Source organism: Anopheles gambiae, chromosome 2 (assembly GCF_943734735.2).
Source record: "Anopheles gambiae chromosome 2, idAnoGambNW_F1_1, whole genome shotgun sequence".
Taxonomy (NCBI): domain Eukaryota; kingdom Metazoa; phylum Arthropoda; class Insecta; order Diptera; family Culicidae; genus Anopheles; species Anopheles gambiae.
This window is the reverse complement of record NC_064601.1, coordinates 103,435,344-103,462,004: the sequence shown is the minus strand read 5'-3', so window position 1 is coordinate 103,462,004 and position 26,661 is coordinate 103,435,344. Positions and strand designations below refer to the sequence as shown.

At 48.3% G+C, this 26,661-nt stretch overlaps 2 protein-coding genes across 5 annotated transcripts in view; one reads left to right on the top strand and one right to left on the bottom strand.

Moving 5' to 3' along the window:
• The first annotated feature begins 26 nt into the window (after positions 1-26).
• On the top strand, positions 27-6,352 carry LOC1277182 (dosage compensation regulator). Of its 2 annotated transcripts, none has more exons than XM_316626.5 (5): positions 27-850; positions 1,733-1,906; positions 1,974-3,505; positions 3,599-4,095; positions 4,166-6,352. In XM_316626.5, exons 1-5 carry the CDS (start codon positions 255-257, stop codon positions 5,327-5,329), a joined length of 3,963 nt encoding a protein of 1,320 aa, XP_316626.5. In that variant the 5' UTR covers positions 27-254; the 3' UTR covers positions 5,330-6,352. The 2 variants fall into 2 exon arrangements, with proteins under 2 accessions (XP_316626.5, XP_061497804.1); XM_061641820.1 differs by lacking the exon at positions 27-850 and adding an exon at positions 1,136-1,597.
• Position 6,353: 1 nt separating this feature from the next.
• LOC1277181 (mucin-17) overlaps positions 6,354-26,661 on the bottom strand; it is an 87,856-nt gene continuing 67,548 nt past the window's right edge. For 2 of the 3 annotated variants that reach the window (XM_061641822.1, XM_061641821.1), the window contains exons 5-11: positions 21,520-22,091; positions 13,737-13,932; positions 9,903-10,047; positions 9,717-9,830; positions 9,173-9,639; positions 8,926-9,098; positions 6,354-8,860 (exon numbers count right to left, since the gene is read on the bottom strand). In XM_061641822.1, coding sequence (XP_061497806.1) covers positions 7,022-8,860; positions 8,926-9,098; positions 9,173-9,639; positions 9,717-9,830; positions 9,903-10,047; positions 13,737-13,932; positions 21,520-21,654 — 3,069 coding nt within the window. In that variant the 5' untranslated portion in view covers positions 21,655-22,091 and the 3' untranslated portion in view covers positions 6,354-7,021. Of the gene's footprint in view, positions 8,861-8,925; positions 9,099-9,172; positions 9,640-9,716; positions 9,831-9,902; positions 10,048-13,736; positions 13,933-21,519; positions 22,092-22,437; positions 22,511-26,661 lie in introns of those variants that run through there. The other variant, XM_316625.5, reaches the window with a different exon arrangement.

Genomic DNA, 26,661 nt, shown 5'->3' with positions numbered 1-26,661 from the left:
GTTTGGTTTATACCTCATGGCTCGAGTACTAGAAATTTTCCCTATCTTCACGGTGCTTGACGCCATCTCGCGTATAAACAGTTCCTTCGCCGTGAAAAAGGTGAAAAATTGCATCGAAAAGATCCAAATCTACGCTCTTTTACCTTCTCGCGCCCACCGAAGTCTCGTTGCATCAGTATCCAACGAAGCAGGGAAGTATAGTTCGCTGAAACATTCGTTTTTAGTGTGCATCTGAAGCGAGCCCATACACGCACATGAGCGTCCCCACCGCAGCCGGCAGGATGGACATGAAATCGTTTCTCCTATGCTGGTGCCAGAAGAATGTCTGCGAGCCAGCGTTCGATGTGCGTCCGCTCGGGCCGAAGCACCGGCAACGCTTCCTGTGCGAGGTGCGCATCCCGGGCATCAACTACATCGGCGTCGGCAACTCCACCAACAAGAAGGACTCGGAGAAGAATGCGTCGCGCGATTTCGTCAACTACCTCGTGCGCATTGGCAAGGTGCCGGAAGGTTCTGTGCCGCAGGACCCATCGGCACCGGCCGGTGGTATCGATCGGGCCGATGCGGCCGGACCGTCAATGGCGCGAGCACCGGCCGGCCAGGGTAACATCTTCATGAAGGGATTCGTGCCGCAGGATCTCGGCCAGGCGTACCGGCCGTACGTGCCCTCGAAGGAGGACATCAAGCGTGAACAGGACAACATGGAGGCGGCCGAATCGCTCGACGTGAACGCGTCCATCCACGGCAACTGGACGATCGAGAACGCCAAGTCGAAGCTGAACCAGTGGTTGCAGCATCACAAAATTAAGGCCGAATTTAAGTACACCTCGATCGGGCCGGACCACGCCAAGTGAGTACTATTGCGCGCCTGCTAACGGCCGTGCCGTGCTGGCCCGTCTCTGGACAACGAAACTCGCTTCTATCAGTTTAAAACCTTTCGGTGAACAGGGGGGGAAGCGTTTTAAATTGGTAGACACGAGTTTCGGCATGTATTATTGTTTTACAAGGCTGGTTTGGCTTCAGCTTGCGGCAGTGGTACCCTTTCTCGCCTCGACATTGCGTCAAGAAGGAGATGCGGGAGACGGGTGCCAACGTCTTGAGATGAAGCCAACCAGTCTCGTATGTTTATGAGAGTTGAATTCAAATCACCCAGGCCCGGGGGTACAGTTTCGAATCATCGCAAACGGACACACACTAGCTAGCGAACGATAGCAGCGAGTGCACAGATTCGAGCAATAGCTAGTAGTAAGGGAAAGGAAAACAACCACCAAAAAGACAGTAAAACTAAAGATGTAATCATTTGCAAAGTAGATTCAGAAGGAAGCGCGATGGATAGAGTTTGCAAATAATTACATAGAAATCAAACTGAACATCAAAAAGGCTGCCCCCCAAAACGGGCAGTGCCTCCAACCGAATTGCAAATTCCTTCCCTTTCTGCTTCGAACTGCTGCGCTTGTGCTCATCGTGTCGCGTATCCTTTTTACTCAAACTGTGTAGCGTGCGCAGCAAAGTCAACGACCGACTGCTGTGGATGCTTTACGAGATGATTTGAAAATGTACCCCGCAGGCTTTCACGATGATACTGAGCTGGGAATTGGTAAGTTTTTAAGTAAGCTAAACACAACTACACAAAATGAGTACACGAAGAATAACCAAACAAATAGTTTATTTTGCTGAAATGGGTGCTTCTAGCATGTGCTAACTGTTTTTCGTTGCTCTTCCCGGCGTCCAGGAGCTTCATAGCCGAGATGATCGTATACGTGCGCGAGCTGAACCGTACGATTACGGGCCGTGAGTCCGGTTCGAACAAACAGTCGGCGAGCAAATCGTGCGCCCTGTCCCTCATACGGCAGCTCTACCATTTGGGTGTGATTGAAGCGTTCACCGGATCGCTCAAGAGCGCTACGTAAGTAATGTTGCGCGTTCAAAGTGCTGCTGATGTACCATTAACCTGTTTCCACCGTCTCCCCCAGTGCGTCGGAGCAGTTGGCCGCCTATCCGGTGAAAATTTCCAACCAGCTTGCCCAGCGCGTCCACGAAACGCTCCTGGAGATGGGCGTACAGCCGGTCAAGGTGAACCCGGCGGCGGAAAATCCGAAGGAATCCGTCAGCCTGCTGCACCCCTCGGACGATGTGCACTTCAAGCCGCAGTCGACGAACCTGCACCAACCGGCGTCGGTAATCTCGTGGTCACCGCCGGTACCGAACTGGAACGCCTGGCTGGGGTGCAACATCGACGAGGGCTACCTGGCGACGGCCTCGCTCGATCAGCTGAGCGAAGATTTGCTGAACGAGAGCAGCAGCCGCCTGAAGGATGACCTGGAGCTGCAGAAGAGCATGCGGACGCGCGAAAAGCTACCCATTTCGGCGATGCGCAAACCGATCATGGAAGCGATCAACGAGCACCCGGTGGTGCTGATCCGGGGCAACACGGGCTGTGGCAAGACGACGCAAATCGCGCAGTTCATCCTGGAGGATTACATCAACTCGGGCCAGGGAGCGTACTGCAATGTGTGCGTGACGCAACCGCGCCGCATCAGTGCGATCAGCGTGTCGGAGCGCATTGCGAACGAGCGGTGCGAGAATTTGGGCGTAACGGTGGGGTACTCGGTGCGGTTCGATTCGGTGCTGCCGCGCCCGTACGGTTCAATACTGTTCTGCACGATCGGGGTGCTGCTGCGCAAGCTGGAGGGCGGGCTGCGTGGGGTTTCGCACGTGATTGTGGATGAAATTCACGAGCGCGATGTGAACAGCGACTTTATACTGGTCGTGCTGCGCGATATGGTGCACACGTATCCGGATCTGCGCGTGATACTGATGTCGGCCACGATCGATACGTCGCTGTTTTCGCGCTACTTCGGTGACTGTCCGGTGCTGGAGGTACCGGGCCGGGCGTTCCCCGTTGAGCAGCTGTTCCTGGAGGACTGTATTGAGCTGCTGAAGTTTCGCCCGTCACCGCCGGAAGGTGGTGCGGGCCGGCGCAAACGGGGCAAGGATGGGGAGGACGATGGCGGGGATGGTGGCGGAGAGTGCGATGCTGATATGCCGGAGTGTGGAAATCTGAACGAGGTGATCGATGAGTCGAAGTACTCGCCGCAAACGAAGCAAGCGATGGCCATGATGATAGAGGCGGACACACCGTTCGAGCTGATAACCGCGCTGGTCGACTACGTCGATCAGCAGGGCCGGCCCGGGGCCGTGCTCGTGTTTCTGGCCGGGTGGAACATGATCTTTGCCCTGATGCGCCAGCTGCAGCCGCGGCAGAATTTGGTCGTGCTGCCGCTGCATTCGCAGCTGCCGAGGGAGGACCAGCGCAAGGTGTTCAACCACTACGGGCAGCGGCGCAAGGTGATACTGGCGACCAACATCGCGGAAACGTCGATCACGATCGACGACGTGGTGTACGTGATCGATACGTGCAAGGCGCGCATGAAGCTGTTCACTTCGCACAACAACATGACAAATTATGCGACCGTTTGGGCCGCCCGGACGAATCTCGAACAGCGTACGTGTTTGAGGGGGAAGAGGGAGGGAAGGGAGAAAAGGGGCGCTAATTATTTATTTATTTATTTTATTTTTCTTTTCTTTCGCACAATAGGCAAGGGACGTGCTGGTCGCGTCAGTCCCGGTATGTGTTTTACGCTTTGTTCGCGCGCTCGCTTCGCCAAGCTGGAGGAAAATCTTACTCCGGAAATGTTCCGCACGCCGCTGCACGAGCTTGCCCTCAGCATTAAGCTGCTTCGGCTCGGTGCGATCGGGAAGTTCCTGTCGAAAGCGATCGAACCGCCACCGCTCGATGCTGTGATCGAGGCGGAGGTGCTGCTGAAGGAAATGCGCTGCCTGGACGAGGAGGAGCAGCTGACACCGTTCGGGCGGATCTTGGCCCGGCTGCCGATAGAGCCGCGTCTTGGCAAGATGATGGTGCTGAGCACGCTGTTCGGGCTGTGCGATACGCTCACGACGATGGCCGCCTACTCGGGCACCTTTTCCGAGGTGTTTTTGCTCGAGCTGGGCCAGCGGCGGCTGATGAACCACCAGAAGGCACTCAGTGGCCAAACGTGCTCGGACTATGTGGCGATGCTTACGGCGTTTGAGGTAATGGGGGATTTAAATGCAAGTAGGTTTCTTTGTTTGTCTAATCAAAATCGCATCACCTTTTCCGCAGATGTGGAGCAAAAAGCGTGCGATCGGCGAGGAGGCGGAAATGCGCTTCTGCGACTGGAAGGGGCTCCAGATGCCGACGCTGCGCTCGATCGCCGAAGCAAAGAAGCAGCTGATCGAGAACCTCTGCCTAGCCGGCTTCCCGCAGGACACGATGATGCCGCTGCGCTTCGACAGCGAAAACCCCGACTCGGACCTGGAGATGGCGATGGCGCTGCTGTGCATCGGGCTCTACCCGAACGTCTGCTACCACAAGGAGAAGCGGCGCGTCCTCACAACCGAATCGCGTGCCGCCCTGATGCACAAAACGTCCGTCAACTGTAGCAACGCGCCGACCACCTTCCCGTACCCGTTCTTCGTGTTCGGCGAGAAGATCCGCACCCGGGCCGTGTCGTGCAAGCAGATGTCGATGGTGACGCCCATCCATCTGCTGCTGTTCGGCTGCAAGAAGGTGGAATGGTGCCACGGTTCGGTGCGGATCGACAACTGGCTCAACCTGAACATGGATCCGTGCGATGCGGCCATGATACTGGCGCTGCGACCCTGTCTACAGGAACTGTTGGTGCGGATATCAGAAAACCCGGAAAGCACTACCTCGCTTGACGGGAAGCACGTGAAGCTGCTGCAGGTGATCAAGGAGCTGTGCGCGTTCAATGCGGGTGATCACGAGATCGAACGGCCGAAGGGGAGCACGTTCGGGCAGGGCGTGCGCTCCCACCAGCCGAAGGTGCCGCGGATGGACGAGGATGACGGTGGGCGGGGTAACTATGGGCGAATGGGGGGTGGTGGTGGTGGTGGTGGTAACAGTGGTATGTACCAATACGGAGGGAATGGTGGTAACTTCCGCGGTGACGGCAATCGTTACGGATCGGGATATGGAAACGGTGGCGGTGGTGGTGGTGGCGGTGGCTACGATGGAGGTAGCCGGTCCAACTTCCGATACTTCAATTCGGGAGCAAATCCCGGCAACTCTGGAGATGGCTATATGCGGGGCGGTGGTGACAATGGTGGCCAGTATGGTGGTGGCGGTGGAAACTACCAAGGATCGGGATACGGTGGCAACAGTGGCTACCGTGGAGGGTATCAGGGTGGCAACCGGGGTGGCTATGGAGGAGGGGGCTATGGCGGAGGTAACAACAATTACGGCCGCGGACAAGGTGGATGGTAAATGTTGGGAAAACAAAATGATTAAGTGGGAAGATTTAAGTAAGGAATTAATTTAATCTGAATTTCACAGCATATTAGCAATAAACGTACATAGAGAAGCACTATGTAGCTCTGAACCGGTGCTGCAAAATGTCATGAATATCACGAGATATTCACCAACGAAAACAAAGAACAAATCCGTGGTAGCTTGATGCTCATTGCTGATTCTCATTTAAAGTGCGTCATGACATGCCGAACACGACATGCGAGTGCTTCAGTCAACCAGCGATACTGTGACTCACAAGATAAGCCTAATGCCGCTTAGCTCATTTCAGTTCACGTACACAACTGAGATGATCAGAGATGAGACTCATACAGTTGGTGGTCCCATCACATGCTCGATGATGTTTAGTTTAGCACCCAATTCTTGATCACTCACTTGGTCATGACATTTTCTGTCAGTGATATTCACGACATTCTTGGACATGTACTTGGCGTGTGGTCTCAAGCAGCAAATTGAGCATGCTTTCTCGCTCTGTCTGGTTTGATGGTCTGTCGGGTAAACGCGCTTCATGTCTCCCATGACATTCGGGATGATCACCGACTGAAATGACAAGTGACGGACCAAGTGAGTTGGTTGCACACAATGTCACTAAGCATGTGATGGTCACAACAACTGTTTGAGTATCACCTCTGATCATCACAGTAGAGCTCGTGACGCTGTGACATTATTTTGTTTCAGCCGGAATTTGTCAGTGACATTTTGCAGAACTGATCTCAGTAAAAAAAAAGTCATGACATAGTGACTGACCAAGCGTTGCAAGCAAAAATGTTACGCAGCATGCATTAGTCACATAAATCGTTTTGAGTATCACCTCTCATTATCACAATGGAGTACGTGACCGCTGACATGGATTGTGTTACAGTCAGACATTGACAGTGTGACATTTTGCAGCACTCCATTTAAGAAACCATAATCATAAGCTCATGTAAAGCTTTTCCGCTGTAAAACGTAATCGAATAAACACGTACCAACACAACACAAGTTTATTTGCTATAGTAAGTGGTCTTTATTATTTTCGCTTACACGTGCTTACAGGCAGTGGCAGGGTTAAAAACGGTACACGGATTGGGCGACCGTCACGGGCCCCGTGGATGGTCATTCCAGCATACATAACAGTAGGTACTGTTATCTGTACTACTGTACTGTACTGTACTACTGTACATGTACTCGTTACTGATTCTAGTACTACGGCAGCGATTCTACCTCATCTTCCCGTGTCATAGGGCCCTCGACACCCTAAAACCCGCCACTGCTTACATGTTTGTTCCTTGTTCCGGAGTCGTCGTTTGTTCTTCGTTCGTTTGAGTAATGCGTGCGTACACTTTTTTTTTCTTCTGCGTCGTCTTTTTCATTGCTTCATTCCTGTACAGGGTTAGGATAAAATGCTTGTCACGCAGCGGGTGCGCGTGTTCTAAAAAAAAACCCGGAGTGGACGGGACCGTTTTTTCGATTACATATTGCTCCACTCCGAGAGTGCTGCTGGAGCCGAAAAGCCCCCCACGACACTCTAATATAAGCTCCTAAGATATTGGCACTTTTTATATGTCTCCCTCCATCCTTCGCTCTCTCTGTGTTACAGTGTGTACGCGTGTTCTAATGCTAATACTTCCTCCATTATGTGTGTGTACATTGTGCATTGTGTGTGTGTGGTTAAACCATCCCAAAGTCCGTCATCACCTTGGCGGTGCCGTTGTTGCTGTCCGGTTCCGCAGACACCGCCGCCGGCCCAACCGTTTGCGCCAGCAGTCGCGCATCGTTCTTCAGCCGCATCAGCGTCTGCTGCTTCTCCTGGTTAATGTTCAGCTCTACCAGCGTGTCGATGCTGTTCAGGCTCGCATCGCCCTGCAGGATCTTCTGCGCCGCCAGCGAGGTAAAGTTGAAGCTCAGATCGGAAAGGCTCGGAAACTCGTACATCTCCTCCAGTGCGAGCGGTGCTTCATCGCGCACCCCGCCTCCGGACCCCCCGTTTAGGTAGCCAAACCGGCGGTCCAGCTCGTCGTAGTGCGAGTAGCGCTTGCGACCGTCCCCGGTCGGGGTCCCATCGCTTCGCTCCCGCTCCGTGCCGCCGTTCTCCTGCACCAGTATCGTGATCTGGGCCGCCTTGCTGTCACCGTTCGCCAGCAGGTTCGGTTCGCTCGACACCGAGAGGCTCTTTTTCTTCATCACGATCAGGCCACTGAGCGGCTGGGGCGATGGGATCGTCCGCTTGGGCAGATCGTCCTCGTCCGCCAGCTGCTGCTGCTTGCCGCCGTGATGGTTCGAGTTCAGCTTCTTGATCTCGGAGTTCGAGCGGCGCAGGTTGCTCTGGAGCCGCAGGCCCGTCCGCTCCTCGTCGTAGGTGGGGGACGTTTTCTCCACCGCCAGATCGCCACAGATGTTCTTGCTGTCGTGCTGGATGTTTTTCAGCACGTTTTTGTAGAAGAAATTAACCGGGGGCGGTTGAGCCGGTGCAGTCGCCATCGGTTGCAGCGGTTTGCTGTTGTTCATGGTGCTGTTTTTGTTGTACTTGTTCAGCTCCGGCGTGGTGCCGTTCTGGTGTACTACTGAGGTGGGTCCGCCCGTCGCTGGTGGTGGTGGCGGTCCGGAACTGGTCGTCCCATTGGTCGTCGTCGCAGTGTCACTGCCGTTCAGGCGGAACTGAAGGAGCGATTCACTGAGCGCGGTTAGATGATCGATCGGTTTGGCCAGCAGTCCGGTGGTACTGGCTGGGCTTTTGGACGCTCTTCCGGTGGGTGAGTTGCCCTTCAAACCGGCCGTATTGGTGCTCGTGTAGCCGAACGTGGTCTCGAAGCATTTGTAACTATTGTTCGCCTTGGTGGTGGATGCGACCGCTGTCATGACGGTTGTCACCGTGCCCGGTGCAGCTGGCGATGCTTTTGGCGTTCCATTTTGCGAAACACGTGCAGGACTTCCGGGCTGGGAGCCACCCGAAACCGGTGGCTTGGTGTCGTTGTTAATGTACAAGCCGGAATTCTGCTGCTGCTGCTGTTGAATGGCCGTTGTGACGGTGGCGGACGAGACGTGCGATTCCAGGCTGGAATGGGTGCTGGTGCGCGTCGACGACAGCTTCTCACTGTCGAAGCTGGACGGCCCGGACGTGACGTACGTCATCTTGCCACTGTCGATGCTGGAGGGCCCGCTGGCAATGCCCAGGCTGCGACTAGTTTTGTGCTCCACCCGGCCCGGGCTGTTGTCGCTGCTGCTGTGCAGCTTGTCCGCCGACGAGAGCTGCTTGCCGCGCGACACCTTGTAGTAGCCCGAGCTGGCCGGCGTCGAGTGGATCGAACGGGGCAGGCTGCCACAGTAGTACGAGCCGGGGCTTTTGCCCCGCCGGACCGGCGAACAGTCGCGCGACGAGATGAAGAACGTCGACTCACTGGAAAGGTTGCGCCGATGGTGCCGGCGCCTCGGCAGCGACAGCGATCGCTGGCTCACGTCCGAGCTGTCGTAGAAGGTGGCGTTCAGCAGGCGTGACTTGATTGGAAAGTCCTGGAAAAGAGTGTGTGAGGCTTTAGCATTTTTGGTATTTGGTAGGAAGTTGAAGGAACGCTTACCAAATAGTCCGTCGTCTGTGTGCCGACGCTGTGGAGGTGGGTCGTCTTGGAGTTGAACCACTCCGGGGGCGGGAACTGGGCCGAGTACGTTTCGATCTGCTTCGTCTTGCTCTTGGAGCGGGTGCTGCGCCGGAAGATCCGCGACAGGAGGGACTGTGATGAGGTTTGCTTCTCTGAATTTGGGGATTGATAGAGATGTCAGTAAACACATAAACGAACAGATTCTAATGGGAGTTGGTCAACTTACTCGCATCCAATGGGGAGGGCGACTGCTCCGGTGCGGCTAGTGGTGCCGCCGCCGCCTGCGTTCCATCCTTCGCGATCGTTTGCGCATAGTTCTTGGAGAGGCTTCTCGTCGAGGCCGACCGCTGGAGTCGCTTGGACGAACCGAAGAAGCGTAAACTATGGCGCCGTTCGAGCGTTTTGCCATTGTTCGGGAAGGAGGCACTGCGCTGCTTGCTCGCCGACCTGGCGTACAGGATCTTATCGTTCGGGTTGCCGCCACAGATCACGTCGGCCAGGTTGGTCTGGATGCACTGGTGCGTTTGGTCGCCGGCCCGTACGGTCGAGATTTCGCCGTACAGGCTGCTCAGCGCTTCGTGGCTGCTCATGAGCAGCGTTTTCGACTCCTTCGTCGGACCGTTGCCGTCGAGATCGACGCCCGGAAAACCGGCACCGTACTCAAGCGCAGCGTTCGTTTTGTTGCGTCGTTTTCTGTGCGATTGGAGGGGGAGAAGGGATTAAGTTGATGCTGGGGAGATGGGGTTTGATAACAAGTAGTAGCGACTTACTCTGGCGTGACGATAAAGTATCCTTTGGATGTTTGGTAGATTTTGATTTCCTGCATCAGCTGCACGAGCGTATCGTAGATGACCTCTACCGATGGCTGCTGCATGTGGGTAAACCTGGGAGAGAGGGTTAGGGAGACTATAGTACGGAATCTGCGGGGAAGAGGTACACACAAAGACTGGACATACCTCGAACGCAATCGATTGCGTATGTTCTCGATGGTGGCGGACTGTCCTTGGGATGTTAGCTCCATGATGACGTCACAGAGTGCCTCCGTCAGTGGTGTGAACTGTGTCTGTACGATCGGGGTCACGATACAGTCATCGATGTCACCTGGAATTGAGTACGGTAGAGAGACGTTGGTTAGGCTTTCGGGAAGGCTATTCGGTACTTTATACAAGTTTTAGGTCGTCCGTATATACCTAGACCGGCATGATCGCGTGTAGGTTGTTACATTAAAGAAGAAGAACAAGTGAAGAGATCGTATCGATCAACGAATCGCAATAAAGTATATTATTTTAGGACTCTCTCAATTTTCTGGTTTCTCCGATGAGATCATTGTAGACATCTTTAGTGCCTTGATCGTAGCTTTTGTATTGATCTTTACCAGAGCTCTTCACCATCATCATCGTACTTTTCAGTGTATCCACTAACCCCTGGGAATCACAGAATTTCAAGAAATGTGAAATATATCGCATATTGCATCGTGCTGTGGATCTTTACAGACATGAGTTCAGGGTTATACGGGCAGAGCAAACATACGATCTTTAGATGGTACTGAGATGAAGATGTACAGAAAAAGGCAATGATCAATGCAATGACCGACAGGAACATGTTATAACATGTTCAAGCTCGTATCATGTTCGGTGACTGACTAAGATCAGGTGCTGACCACCATGCCGTTGCTATGGACTGATCACCATAGCATGGCCAACTGAAATGATCCATGAAGCTTTTGGTCTTCTAGCCCAACTGTTTTGTATTAAAGATGGAAGATCTTTCTGATAATGAATACTCTTTTTTATCATTCCTCTCCTAGTTTTTTCATCCTCTCCTAGCGCCCGATCACTGGATAGTCACAATAAATAGATATTTGTCCTTCTTCAGTTATTCAAAAAAGAAATACATATTCGATCTAACTGGATCGGCATCGCTCTAGATACTGCTTCAATTGTTTGGAGCATATGTAACATTGTAATAAACTAGACAGGCCATACTTGATTAGCAAAAAAATGGTTACTCTTTTCTATTTGTATTCATGCGTAATTACAATGATTGCATCCATGGAAAACGGATTCCTTCCACTGTACAATGTTTTCGGAACACACAATTTCAACGGTCATCAACAGTTAGTGTCACTTTCGAATTGCACGAACCACCAAGCTCCCCTCACTGCGCTAAAGTCCCGACCGACCATCCATCCATCCATCATCATCTGTCGTACGGTGCCGCCGCGGTCGCATCCATCATCCGGTAACAACTTCATTAGCCGCACCGAAACAGTGGTCATATAAACAAATTTGTTGATTTACTGCGCTTACTTTTTTGACGGTTGTTTTTTTGTATGTGCGATGGGTTGTTTTCTTCGCCGGCACTTTTCCAATTTGTGTGGCGTTTTCCCCCCTTGGCTGCTTCTGCACTTACTCACCACACGGGTTTTACACAGTTTTCTTGTGCTGTAACTTTCCCTCACAGTAAAAAAAAGGGATTCGTCTGTGTCCGGCGGGGCGTCGGATGGCGGGACTTGTAGCGTTTAGCCTCGTGACACAACCCAAACACGGAACTAAACAGATGTTTGGGGCGGGTTTCCGGCTGCCTTCTAAATTGCTCGAGTGTCACCTGCTGGCGGCAGCAGCATAGACGATCGCTTCCATCTTCAAGTCGGAGTAAATGTTACTAAGGTCAAAGCGAGATCGTCTAGGTTGTTGCATTATCTACCCTTCAGCAGTGATCACTAATTTCATTGCCTAAATCCGAACCGAACAGCAAGAAGCCGAGGATCGAGGATCACTTAATTCCTCAGCTCAAACATCCGAAGTAGCGCGATCAGGTAATCGGATTATTTCTTTCTAGCCGCAGCCCAAAGCATCTCTCCAAGAGTGAAAGATCAACAGCATTTCACTCAACAGAGGAATCGTTTTCGATTTACTCGCTTAGATAAGCGATCATCAAACAGTGCACCTAGTGTGACCTCCGGAGCAACGTTCAACAGCAGCTGCTACTTACTCCGAAAGGGAATAGGGAAGCAACGGCGAGAGCTGTAAGATTTTATTTGTTTTAATTTTACACCCATCACTGCCCCGTCACTGGTTGAGCACAACTCCGTCGTAGGTTGGTGGGCTGGGTCACACCAGAAACCCTGGCGACAACTTAATTTCTCGTGATCTCGCGAGCGTCGGGACGGCCTCTGAAGCGAGAGTGACAGTAGCGAAAGGCGTCAATCGCAGGCAGTTCGTGAGCGAAAGGGAAATTTCCCTTCGGTTGGACCCTTTTTTTCTTTTCATTGTTGTTGCTATAGCGTTCCCGGGCATGTTCCCCTGGAGCAGCCTGGGAATGCGCGTGACAGACGCGCGTTCGCATCCGTTCGGCGTGCGGCGGTGGTGCGTATTTGGAAGGTCTTGTCGAACCCGACGGAATGGTGGCTATTAGAAGACAGGTGTAAGTTCCTGTGTCGTGTGCGCCAGACATGCGTGCCATTCGTGTATGCTTTGCGTGAATTAGTTAGTAAGAGTGACAAATTTCTAGACCTCCTCTTGACCATTTTATTACTGGAAATGGAAAGTTTTTATCAGCGCTACTGTAACCTGATACGTCTAGCCCTTTTTTGTGTGTTTTTTGGAGAGGACAATTTGATTTTATTTGATTGACAGCAGTTTAACAAATATCGCATAGCTTCGGGGCGAGTTTTGGAGCGTACATTTTGGAAGGCGGGAAAGCAAAGTGAATGAATGCGTAGTGAATTAAGTAACGAAGAAGGCAATCGGTGGTCGTAAAATGAACTCAGCAACACGGGAGGTTGCATCAGTGATAAGAATTATGCAGCATAAATACACCCGCCCCATGAGGATCGCGTTACGCCTTCGATTGAATCGATCGGAACGGCTTTCGGAAGGCCACTGTGAAGCGTACCGATCATATTGATGCGTTATTTGTCGCATTAATTTACCTAATCCACTCGGATGATAAATATTTATCGCCAAAACATCACTCCATAAGACCCTCTTATCATCCAAAATTGACATTAAATAGTAGTTCTAGTAGAGGTAGGCTAGAAACTCACGAACGTACGGATGATCTCATCGCCCAGCTGTGGCTAAAGCGTGTGTGTTTGTTTAAATCAAAAGGTCACTGTGAGAAATTTGACGAACATATATTCGCTTTTCAGTTAAATAAACTAACAGACAAACCTTTAAAGTTCATATCTATTATCAGCTGAAACTGTTTGTTCCGTGAAGAAATCCTCGCCCACTAAACAAACGCTCTGTTCCTTGTACATCCTCCTCACGTTGAAGACAAACTTCAAACTGTATGGCTAATAAGCCGCCTTTTTTCTATGTTTGCCACGGCCCAATATCGAGTGTGTGTGTGTTTGATGGGATTATAAAGGCATAAATGTCGATTGTACTGGATGATCGTAAAACTCTACCACCTTAACGCAGACGAGCAAAGCCATCGTGCCGATCTGGCTAACCATAAAATGTGCCCGGTTGTGGTTGAATCGAATTATTGGTTTCGTGTCTTGTCGTGTTTCCGGAATCTTCAATTTGGGGTTATACGTAGTTATGCCGAAACAACAAAAAAAAAATGGTCCCATATTGAACACGCCATGCCAAATCCCAAAAACGGCATCCCTATGCTTTGGATTCTTATCAAAAAGCGTTTGGGCAATAAATTGTGTGTCCGAAAAGTGCCCACACAATCGGCGTGTCGTGTGACGCATTTCAAACAGCGGTTTGTTTTGCCATATGCTGTACCTTATATTCTCCCCGTTTTATTTCAAAACTTTGGCCCGTGTTACTTACCTACGGAGTTGATCAGATAGGTGGCCGGTGGTTTGAGGACGCTGCGAGCGTAGGCACTGCGGATGATTTCCAGCGCGCACGGTTCGGCCGTTATCAGCAGCATGCCGGGCGAAATGTGTCCGAGATACTTCAGGACCTTCGTGGCCGCCGCCAGCGGTGCGTTCCACCAGCACTGAAGGTTAGCTGAGAGGAAATTCTGAAGAAATCATAAGAAAAGGGGGAGAAAAGAAAGAAAGAAAGACATCATTAGTGCGTTGATAGCAAAAGGGATATTAAGTATTTGTGTTAGCATTGCTGATGTCTTATCTTGGACTAGCTTGAAGATCAAAAGAAAAGCCTCAAAAATACCCCAAAGTCGAAATAAAATTGCTTCCGTTTTGTTTACATTCTTTCACTCCAGCCAGAAAGGCCTAACCCTAACACAAACTGGCAGTTGCTTAATTCCACCGACCACAAGCAAATATCATAATCATAGGCGTCGATTGCTGTATGCTGCCGATGAAGCCCAGTTCCACCCAGACTACCGTTACGGAGTGTAACCTTTTAAAGGGCTCGCTGCGGTGGCCACGTGCTCTAACCCTAGTCCCGAAGAAAGGGCACTCTCTGAGCGTTGGATACCCGCTGCGAAGGCCCATTCGTGTGTACATGCCACAAATATCTTTCCGTCGCCGAGGTTGTCCAACCGGCCGAAGCGTCCCGAGCCAGACACACGCCAGTCGGAAACCGTTTGCCAGGAAATGAAGATGATGTAATGGTTAGAATGATGGGGTGTGATTTGAATTCATAATTCCGTTTGGTAGGGTGGTACACAGGTCACACTGTTTATGCACACGGTAGCAGCAAAGGGTGATGCTATGAATTGACACCCCGGTTTTGGTATAGGGCGCCTGGAAAACTGGAGGGTTTAATAGTTTGGACAAGCCTGAAATTGTTTGCCTGTTGATATCTAGGCATTATATCTAAGGTTTTATTGTTAAAGTAGTGTATTTATTAAAAGAAAAGCGTTTCAGTATATAAATGAAAGCAAGCTTTGTTTAAAAATTAAAGTATAAATCTTAAACTATCTGGTATTTGCTAGGAATTTACACATTAGTATGACCAGTTTGTCGCGGTGCTACGCAAATTTAAGGTGACTTTAAACTCCAATTGAACTAGACTCAATATACATAGTGTAATACCAGGAACTCGAATGTATATCGATTAAGGAAGTGATACGAAACCTATATCGATCCAGGAACACCTGGGACAATTCCCAAGATGTCATAGAGAACAAATATCTAAGATTGATATCGAGCCTACTGCACTCCTAGTCTAGAATTGATATCGAGCCTTCGCGTAACGTCCTACGCGGATATGTCAGGCTTCCGAGACTTATTCGTAGGAGCCACACATGCATAGGAGCCGATGCATCTGTCAAATAAACCATAGAGCCGAATCAGAGCCTATGTCTTGAATCTTTTGGAACTGGTAATGTTTCTTAAAAGAGTCCTCGAACCTAAGCCAAGTTTAAATTGAACCGGAACGTATTTTGCTCTTAAATTAACCCAAACATTTAGTATTTTAGGAACTGATCCCGAACCTACCTCTGTCTAATAGTTAGTTGCGATCATTTCCACATTCAGAAACCTGTCCTGGCATTCATGATCCATTCCAAGTCATGATTATTATTGCGAATAACTTCAGTAATAAAATCAATGTAGAACTTCTGCCGAACTTTCTACAACAATATTTAATTCCCAAACAAAAAAGAAATAAATTACATATGTACAATACTTGTTCAGTTAACCGTTTTTTTATAGAGTTGACTAAAATTCCCCTGCAAAAAAACCCATCACTTCCAGCCACTTCCGGGAAGCAGACTACAGTTTTTCTATTGTTACCAACTGAAATGAAAATATCACCATATGTCCTTGATTGAGGCAAGCATCAGGACACAGAATGAAATACATTCACTAGGTACCAGAGTACGGATTTATTCCACACACCATGGTTTTCAGCAGATTGTCTGCGGTTCTTTACCAAAAAACCACCCCGACACGGCATGGAAAGGGATACAGATGTCTGCGAATGGAATTAATCATCATTCGGTTGGGCAGATTTTGGCAAAGAGCAGCACCGAAAGTCAACGAGTATGAGGTACATTGCTGGTGGGTTCGTTTTTCGCAGAGAGTTTGTGAGTGTGTTTTTGTAGCATTGCCGGTAAATGAAAACAGTACATTGAAACATTGTGTCCATAGTTGTTAATTCCCAGCACAACCTGCTGGATAGAATCTAAGTTACGAAAGCAACCCTCGTTTTAATAATGTTAATTTATGGTGTGTGGCAGTTGGTTTGTGAATACGTGGGGCAGGCATGTCTTCCGTTAATTGAACCAGTTAAAAAATTACACTCCTGGTGAGCTATGAATGCATAACAGGAAATAAAGGGGTTGTTTAATTTGTGGGTCGATTTAAAATGGAAATTTATAACAATTCTACAATGTTACAAGGGTTCAAGGTGTTAAAATGTCAGATGGAGTGTATATCACTCAAGATTATAAAAAATAATCCTGTGCAATTTAAACACAATGAACTACGAAAACAAATCGCTCTTCTCGTTGTATTTTGAAAAGTGATTTTAAGCACAAAAGCGACTGTCTTTGTAGGAATAGACCCACCTGTCAACGCCAACGTTAAATATAATCAATCACATTTCCTCCATACAAAGATCTTCCTCTCCTAACTATTGCTATCACCATCATCATCATTACGGTTATCATCATCATCATCATCTTCCGTCAGCAGATTCCCCCAATTTTCTTACTCCCAGGTTGGTTGTGTTGTATGTGTTTAATTTATCTTCTTATTAAAGCGAATGTACCATTTACACCCGGGAAATGCGTACACCATATGCATGCGAGGGTTGTGGCCCTCCTCGCCGGTAAGCAATTTCAGAGCGACAAATCAGGGACATTCGCGTTAAACGCATACACACACACAGGGTGCGTTTGCTCCCTAGCATCTTGGTGAGTCAAACATTGCAATGGGGAAAATGCCTCGATACGGTCGTCGACTAGAATTCGACAGGGAATGGACAGCAAAAGCACGTACAATAATCAACGCACACTGCGATGTGTATGGAGTTGTGCAAACCCGCGGGCAGTAGTAAGAGGACGAAATCGGATTACCGTGAAGAAAGCAGATGAGCAACAGAAGTTTGCTCTGATGTAGTTTATCTTAGTTGCCTGTGTCTTTCCACAACGGTGGTTAGAATTCCCTGCTAAGTGTGTCGGGGTGTGTGTGTGTGTTGTGCTATTGTATTGGTGAGTACAGCAAATGCAATGTATCCTGCCCGCGACTGGATGTGCTCCTGGGCGGGCAGTACACTAAAAATCAATAAATTTTCGCAAACACTTGCCAACTTTCCACAAAACAGTGGGCCGTTTAGCGCACTGCTGTAGTGGTTGTTGTAGAGTTCGGGTTCGTTGTTTATAGTACGTTCAATTTCCGGTCATTCTGAAAGTGGAGGGTTGGAGTGAGTGGTCTCCCAAAAGCCGTTTCCAAACCTTTTTGCACACAACCGTTTTTGTTTGTTTTCCTCTTGAGCGTACGCTGTTTGTTTGTGAGTCCCTCCTCTTCTTAACCGCTTTATCTAACTAAGATCTCAGATGGCTGTAAATGTTATATGGGCGCAAAATTTGATTCCCATAGTAGGCAGTGAGCGAAGGGGGCAGCAGTGTTTTGTTTATTCTACAGGTCGTTCACACAGCTGAGACGACTCAGCACAGTTTTGTGTGGTTTGGTGAGAAAGGGGCGGGAAATAAACCGCGCAAGCAAGTAACAGTTATATCTTCGGTATCGTTTCCACCGCACGAGCAGATCTCTGTCTGTTAGCGGTTGGTGCAATTTCGTAGGAAACATGCATGCATACGTACCCAAGGGATGACAACATGTAAAAAAAGAACGCCAAAAGGTTAGGGCATTAGCTTCGGGCAAACAATTGTAGTTTGTTCCGTGTTGTCTGTTTGTCAAGAACTTGCTGAGACACTTGTATTCAGTGCCCTCAGGTGATGTCATACGAGTTTTATTTGATTGCAGGCGATTCGGTACGGGTACGGGTGAACATGCGTGCCCGGGAAGAAAGCTTTATTAGCTTAAAAGGAAATTATTGTTTTATTTTGATTGAGGGTGAATAAGATGAGATGAAACGCCATTTCTGTGGTAGGGTAAGAGTTTTATGATGATAGGTACAATAACGCTATTGATTTATGGATTGTCTTTTATGAATAATTCTACATTGGGGATGGCAATCCGGTTCGAAGGACTAAAATATTTTAAAATTTCAATTTAATTTGCTTGCAAATGTAAATGAAATGCAAACCTACAGATTTGTCCTTACAATATTTTATAACTACGTCACTCGATTGATTGATCATCATTCCAATTAACCCTCGATTACATCATGATCACCAGCAACGAGTGCATCGAGCGTTGATTTCCGATCAAAACCAGGCATACCAAAACGCTTCTAATGACAGTGTAGTCACGCTCATCAACCATTTCTCTGATTTTCCATTGCACCGGCGCTCGTAAGCGTGAAGCAATTAATCAGATTAGTGCAAATAAAAGGATCGGTACAAGGTGGTGGTGGTGAAAATGAATTAAAGGCGAAGAAAAAAAGGCCACGCCAACCCTGATCGTTGGCTTAAAGTGAGATCAATAATGAACTGTTATTTAGCAATCGGTGTAATTGCTACGCCCACCGAGAAAGAGCGGCGCAGTGAGTGCCAACACTAGCCATGATATGCTGTGGAAAAATGGCCAGCAAAGCAAAGGTTGGGAAAATCGGAATCTGATCTGTTTGGAGCAGTATCCAAGAAATGGTTCGTTCTTGGCCATAAAACGAGAACAATTCTTTTGTGCACACAAAATGATAGGGGCTTTTACATCCTTTCTTTTTTTTCTGTTTGCTCAAGATGTACAATCGTGAGATCGTGTCCGGATGCCACCTTTTCCCCGTACAATTGTTGGATAAAACCAATGAGAAATGGTCAGCAAATGAGTTGAAAAAAAAATACACGGTACAATTTATTTCCCGTCCGTACGGTCCGTCAAACGGAGGAAAGTGAGATAATTCCAGTGCTTTAATGCGCAATAGGATGTACCTACATGCAATGTCTAGGTGCATGCACGTTCGAAACGTGCGAACAAATAATTGACCTAAAGACCGGTTTCGGATGTTGTGGGGTCGATGAAGAAGGTTGGGCTTTTCCGCAACGATTAATGTGTTATGTTGCAGTAATTGTTCGTTTGCATCGTGGAAAACGCCCCATCGGGCGGAAGGGCTTGCGCAAACTTGATCTTGATCGGAAACCGAACCCACTTCCATGGAGGAAGGGCTTTTTTCATGTGTTTTTGTTTGACGCTGGTGAAGAAAGTTATGAGAAAAGTTGCCAAATAATTCGAGAAATTGCTTCCATTAAAATTGTGTACATTAAATTCCAATTTTAAGGATTAAAATGTAAACTATAACCCTTAAAAAAAGTCTCAAATTAGTTTAGACAGTGGAAGAAATATTGTGAAAATTGCGAGAAACTGCGTTTCCACGAAGGGCTTCGTCACTTAAAGCGAATAAAAACATCAGGCAAATGAAATGCAGTTAGAAAAACAGTAAGACAAACACGCTCCCCATTACCGAGTGCTGTGAGAAAGAAACAAGAGACAAAACGGAAAAAACACCTCTGCCGGTAAAGCTAGCAAACCCCACAATCAGAGTGCATCCCGGCCGGTCGAGCTAATGGTGTGTGCATTAAATTGCATGTAAAAGTGTGTAAATAGAGGATCACTTAGTCCGGGGAGGTCTTTTTTCTTTGCTATGTCTCTCTCTATTTAAACTCGCCGGCAGTGTGGTTTGTGGCAGCAGGTGGAACATCACAATTCCAGCCGCGATTTCCGTTTTGTCGCTGTCACTAGTCGTCGCCGGCCAACCGAAAACCGGAGGAAAGCTACAGACAAACGGTCTGTGTGTGAGTGTGTGTGATTATTGCATACCGATACGCGACACCGAACGGGGTACCGTTTTGCACGTTGATAACAATGCGTGTGCAGCTTATCTTGATGCTTTTATGCTCTTATTTAACGGATCGGATAAGGCGGAAAAAAGAAGTGCACGGACCAACTAATGGAGCGGGCGAATGCGAGTGAATGCTGCATCCGGATGTTTCTAGTTTAATGTTTGTTTATGTTTGCAATATGCGGATGGAACCGGAGGAAGCTGGAGGACTGGAGGGTAGTTAACGGGGGGGAACCGGATTGCATAATTTATTCTGTCACTTCACGCTGAGGTGGAGGGGGGCATGAATCTTGAGGCAGAAGTGTGATCACTTTCCCCTATGCTGGGATGCAGTAGGATGCAGCTGGGTGAGGTGTTGCAACTGATGAAAGCGATTTGCATTCTTGATAAGCTTGCTTGCGAATAGCACAAGTGCAAGATCGTTTTTGGCTTGAGGGAAACATGTTCAAGATGAGGGGAGGGTTGTTGGGGAGGCAGACCTAACGGGTCTATTTTAAATTGAAGGAGAAAGTGACGAGCATGTTTTAATTAGCTTGCAAGGATAAAAGTGAAGTTTGAAGCAATGGCAAGGTTAGCTATGCTTAAGCTAATATTATGAATCAGATGTTCCGAGCTCCTAGCTTTGCAAAAAAATATATATATCTTAAAGGTGAACAAATATTTAATGGACATGTTTTGAGTAAGAGATGTGTTGCTTAGCCTATTCATCATTAACAGTTCATTTGAATGATTTTAATTAATTATTTTGCCCAGATTTTTTAGATTTATTTCTTTACAATGTTCTTGTACCTAAATCAAAGACATTCTACATGTTTCGAAGCATGTATTATATAATTAAAGAATTTCTAACAGACATTGTTCATCTCAAGACTGGCAAACGGAGTAATATTTTGTGATAACTTGAAAGATAAATTTTAAGAGTATTGCATTAATTATACAGTAAAGCCTCGCATAATGAGGTTAATCCATTCCAGAGACAAAAAGTGAAATAACTCATTTCACCACCGAAAATGTGCTGGCTTATATGTAGCTGAAAAACTGAAAAATGTCTTCATAATACTAGACATTTGTTTACTTTCTCTTCTACATCTTCTTGGTGTGACGAGATTTACGTATTAGACAAGATTTTGAGTATTACGAAATTCAACTCTTTTTAAAAGGTGTTTTTGGAGCATTTCATGACAATGGAGCGAAAATAGGAGAAATTGGAGAAAACAGTTGAGATACACTGAAATACTTGATGCCTCAAAAGATGAGGTACATGAGCTACATTTCAGCTTCAGCAAATGTAATGTACATTATCAAATACAACTCATAGTTTACCCATTTTTTTATTTTCAATTCAGCAGTTTAAAAATGGAAAGGAACCGATTTAAATTACGACAGCACTAAACATTCCTTATCTTATTTTATGAAAATCACTCAAATCATCAAAGCTGAACTTATATGTGAACTAAAATGCAGCTTATGCCGGTTTCTTTTCACCACACTGAAAACCATTCCAAGCACACCGATACACCAGATAAGAAAGAAAGGTTATTGGCATAGCAGAAATGCAATCACTGCACACGTCGTGTCGCACCATAAAACAAAAACACCTTCCAACCCATACACGATCGTATCCAATCGGTGGAAATTGCACCGATCGCGATCATCTCTCCAGCTCCAACTACCAATCACAAACACACACACAAATCATTTGCTTGGGGAAGTCGAAAAGGGGAGATCTTACCTGAAAGATCGTGTAGCCACTGTCGTACATCCAGAAGTCTTCGGGCGGGTTGCCCGGCTTGGTCAGCTGGATCGCGAGACATTGTTGCAGTATCAGCCGGCACTTCTTCGGCGTTCCGGGCGAGTTCGTGCTCATCCTGGAGGCGATCGGTGTCGATCGGCATATATCTGGTTGCTCCGTTGCGCCCGTTCTAAATTTCTTTCCTCCCGTTTGGTGCACGCAGTAAATAAATCGACGCCGCGTACACTAGCGGCGACCCTCCGGCGGCCAGTCCAGGGAGAGCCCCAGTTCCGAATGATTAATGTTGCCCTGGGTCCGCTTTTTTTTGCTGATGTTGATGCTGCTGCTGCTGCTATCAGCACGCGGTGATCCCTTGCCGATGGTTGCGTTCCGATACTCGATAGCGTATCATTAGAGCGCACAGCAAGCGAACCACACCACAACCCACCCTTCGGGCGAAGGTGGTATCACTATATCACTGTGCGCGCCGGGCTTCGGTAAGGATCAGTGCGCGGGTTTCGTGGCGGAGTCGACTGGCAGTGCTCCACTCTGAGTGATCGGATCTGCTGAGCCTGAAATGGGAATGGGGAAGGCAATCAAAACGTTAGACCAAATGAGCACCTTTGCGTGAGATGGGATAAGGGGATGGATTATGCTGGGTTTCGCATTCTTTGTTTTGATTGTGAGCCGAGTGGAAAGGAGGCCGATGGCCCCATATTGCGAACAACCGCGCGCTTGACCTAGATCGCGGGTGGCACAACGACGGCTCATTAAATGGTGGGCAAATTCTTAACGTGTACTGGTCGTTTGCTTTAAATTGTAGAGACCTTTTAAGTGGTCAATAAAAAAATTATTATTCTACATTATTTTTTTTTTCAAAGAAAGATGCTGCGAATGCTGCCTGTTAACCTTAGTTACCTGTTGTACGACCGATCACGCTCACGAGCTGCCAAAAACTGAGCGCCCGTACGGTGGCAGATTCGTTCGGTACCAACCGTCCAGCACGTTTCTATCTAGCAGCTTCCCGAAAAAGATGAATGCGAGGAAGAAGGAAAGCAAAACAAGACCTTCACGAACAGGCTAGCACCACCACCACCACCATCATCATCACCGCCGAAAGCAGAATCAAACTCCTCGATCGATCCTTCGAGCATCGAGGGTATTTTGGTGACGTAATTTGTAACGAACATTCCTCCCGCAGTTTGCTGATAGGCAAACGAACGACAACAATGCTACCTACAGCCACGAACCCCAAGCGACGAACCCCGCTGTCGCAGGTATGGGGCAGATTTTTGGATGCTTATTTTTTGTCTTCCTCTGTCGGTTCCCTTGCTTTTGGGTTTTGCATACACGATCACACTTGCGATATCGTTCGCTAGCTAAACCGTTTCGTACCACCTGACAACCGTGTCCGTTTGGGTAAATATTTAATGTTTGCGCGCACGCTAGACCCATGATGCCGGCCGTTAGATCTGCACAGCTTCGGCAAAGCTGTCGCACGGAGTTTTTCGGAGGCTTTTAAAACCGATCTCGGTGGCTGCGGCAGCTCTTCCATCTTCTTGAACTGTTGGCGCGGCTCTCTCCAACAGTTGATCCCGAGCCCGTGTCCGAAAATAAACAACCAGCCAAGTCATGAATATTAATTTTTCCTCCCTATAGCCACTTATTTCTCACTCTCGGCCTATCAGTTTGTGGGCTGTTTTGTTTCGGTGAAGATTTGCCGCTGCTCCCCTGTCCCATCGCTTCCTCGGACGTTTAGGTGCGAATTTGAAAAGACACCATAGGTGATTCGTATGTGCTAATGTTACTTATCAAGCTTCTCGTTCGGTGGACACGCACCGTAAAATGGCAACCGAGGTATGCGACAAGCGAGTGCCGTTTTCGTTCGGCTTTTACTTTGCTGCCAGTGTGCTTGGGGATGTATGTTTTGCTCCCATTTACCATTGCGATGCTAGTTTTCGCACAGTCCGGGCACCAGTGGATTGTTTATTTTTTTGAGGCCAGTTTGCTTTCGAAATCTATCATCGTGCCACGCGATAGAACTCGGGGTGAAGACTAAAATGAAGGCACTGCTAAACGGGTATAAAAGTGGATGGCTCTAACCGTCATGGGTATTGGCAAACACTGTACTGTTTGTCGCGGTACTGTTTGATTAGTTGATTTTGGTACAAAGCTACACGGTACACGCGGAGATGCTGAAGGTTGCTGCTAGAGTGATGTCAACAAAGGCGGCAGAGCAAAAGGCAAACCAAAAGGCCGGGTTTTCGGGTGACTCCACGGGTGACCTTTGCTTGGTGGAGCAGAAGGATGTTCAATGGAGGAGGGAAGCAAAGCCGAAGGTTGGTGTTGTTGGGTGGAAGTTTGTGTAGGTCAAATATGAAACATGCATGATTATGCGTTTTTACGGCAAACAAGTTCGAGGGAATACATTTTAGTATGAGGTTCTTGTGGACTTGCTCAAGTCAACGCAAAGACATAGGGGATATTGTTGGTCCATAGCAGGGATAATAGCAGGTCTAACTCGACAATCGTCTCTCTAATGATGCTCCAAGGACTTGTTTATGTATTTGATCGTGTAACACTTATAACCTTTTAAATAAAAAAAATGCTTAAATTGAGAACTCAAGATCTCAGAGTTACTTGGCGCCTAACAAGTCAAAAACAAAAACCCCGCATCTCGATCACAAGCGGCACTTGTGCAATTGTGCGAATTCATGCCGAAGCATCGTCGTGCCTTTGAGAGCGCTGTTGACCTTCAGATGACCTCGAAAGATAGCCCAACCCGCAGACAGCACCGACGGGAGTGCCACCACCCGTGCTTCATCTCAATCCCAAACACCATCAGAATGAACCAAAGTTTTATTAGGCAATCTGACCGCGCATCATTAGTGAAATCGTGAGGTACGTCCAGTTGCCAATAGCAGGTCTCTGCTTTGGTGCAATTTGCACCCACTTGTTCGGTGTTTGATTCGTCAGTCCAACCGATAGGACAATATTCTTCTCAGGTGCCCAGCCATCACCGCGACTAGAGGTGTGCATAGCACCTTCACTTGTTTATGAATTAATTATGGCGCGTCTGGGCCTAAGTCTGAGCCTGCTGGTGGACTTGAGGCACCGGCGATGGCGTCAGATCATGATCGGCAACCCCGTCCAGAAAAGGGCAGTTCAGTGAACGTAATGAACAAGTTTCTGTCCTCCCCGAAGGGTGACTGTCGCCAGTGTCTGGCGAACAGTTAGAAGTTGCGTGTTTGATTGGCTCGGTGTTGGAGCTCCATTCTCGAAGCACATTACCCCCTCATCGTCCATATTAGAATACCGTTCGGTACGGTTGGGAATGTTTGGTAAGACAATTATCGTTTAGTGGAGACTCGTAAACTTGTGTGAGGTGTGAAATAGAGCCGCAAAGAGTGCATTACTTGCGCTAAGGAATGTATCACACACGCTATAAATTGAACTGTCCACAGGGAAACCAATTCAGTGAAGGTGGAGTGTGGTTGAAAATTTAAATTAATTTCGGTGTAAAATATCCGTGCAGGGACCTTCAGGGCGACCATTAGCCCGCCCGTCGTTTTCCAATGCGGAACAGAATAGAGTGCACAATGTCTGCCTCAGGTGACGACCCTGCGCGCACCCATAGCATGGGGCTGTTTGTTTGTTTGTTTGTTTGGAGGAGCTCGAAATGGTCAAAGTACCATAAATGGTACCTATTGCCTTGCCAGATCGCTAGGGATCGCGTAGTCGCTTGCTATTGCTGAGAAAATCTGTCACCCGTGGACAGAGCGGTGGCAGAGGGTGACGATGGGCTAATGGAGCCACATTTCAGGGTGCCTGTCGCTCTGTGCTCCGTGTTTGACCTTGCCGACTGCACGACTTTTGTGTGCTCGTGTGTGTTTGGTTTGCTTTTGCTCGGAGAGGATGCGTCTCCATTCCTTTCCGTGCTCGATCGTTAGGCTCACTAGGCTCCCCTTCAGAAAAGGGAAGTCAATTCGGACAACTTAGCTAAGCTTAGATACTGCCGCGTTTGCGGCTGTGTTGCCACGCGCGAAACTGATCCGCCGGCTGTGCCGTATTGGGCACAACCGAAAAGGCCACAGCGCCCCCAGCGAGTAAGACTCAGCGATCGGTAACGTATCGGCTGCTGGACATTACTGGACGATCGCGCCCCGTCGCATGTGGACAGGTGATCTAAGCCTATCGCTCGTTATGGAACTTGCAGGCAGCAAAAACCAGCCACAGCAAGGGTTTGGCAAGGAAGTCGAGCATTACACAGTTTGCTCGTTTGCTGCTGGCAGCATCAACACAGTAGTTGATGAGACGCGCAAAGCCCTGATCACGATCAGGTTTGCTGCTGCTGCAGCTACTTCTATTTTTTGTGTTCGTTTCTACTTCAACCCAATCGCTCAGACAGACCGACAAATCGGGCTCGATGTACCTCGATGGACCCGAGGGAAGGGTACAGCGCAAAACGGTTAGCAAATAATTACGTCCGGAAGTAATCTGCTACGATCATCGTCATCTGATCAGCGGGCTGTATTGAACAGTGCTCGAGAAGGGAAAGGAATGGCGTGTAACGAACAGCGAAAGAGAAAGAAGCCCCTCACAGCTTAAGTGACGAGATCTAGTTCAAGAGTCGCCTCCAACTCTGAATGGATCCGATTCAAAGGGAATCCGTTTTTTGTTGTGGTGCTGTTCGAGCTTAGCCGACCCTTTTTCAACTGGAACGAGTGGCCAGTTAAACGGTCTAGGGCCCGTAGCAACCGATTTATGTAATGATGGTTGCGGTTTGGGTTGTTGTGCTTGACCCGCTCCACCCCCCTCGTCTTCAGAAGTTGTCGGGGAACCGTTTACCCGCTAAACGGGCCGTTTCTGTGTGTGTGTACTTTCAAGAGGAAGCAAAGGAACAGTAAGCAAGAGGGCAAGTGGTTTGGTTGAAAGTTTTCCCAGTTGTGCAGGTGGGAAAATGATTCAATTGAGTTCATTTGTTTAATGGGGGTTTTAGTTAAAATAATTGAATAACTATCGGGAGCTGTGTTTTAAATTGGAAGTAGTTTTGCCTTACCGGGAGAAGCAGGAGATAATGTGATTAGGGAAGAGCGTTAAACCTTATCACGAAACCAATGAACATATAGGTAAACAAGGTAT

Bases quoted from the DNA above. Each gene is read 5' to 3' on its own strand.
- LOC1277182 (XM_316626.5), top strand. From the start codon at position 255: ATGAGCGTCCCCACCGCAGCCGGCAGGATGGACATGAAATCGTTTCTC. The intron at 851-1,732 runs GTGAGTACTATT...CCCGGCGTCCAG, and splicing joins ATCGGGCCGGACCACGCCAA to GAGCTTCATAGCCGAGATGA. The intron at 3,506-3,598 runs GTACGTGTTTGA...TTCGCACAATAG, and splicing joins CCGGACGAATCTCGAACAGC to GCAAGGGACGTGCTGGTCGC.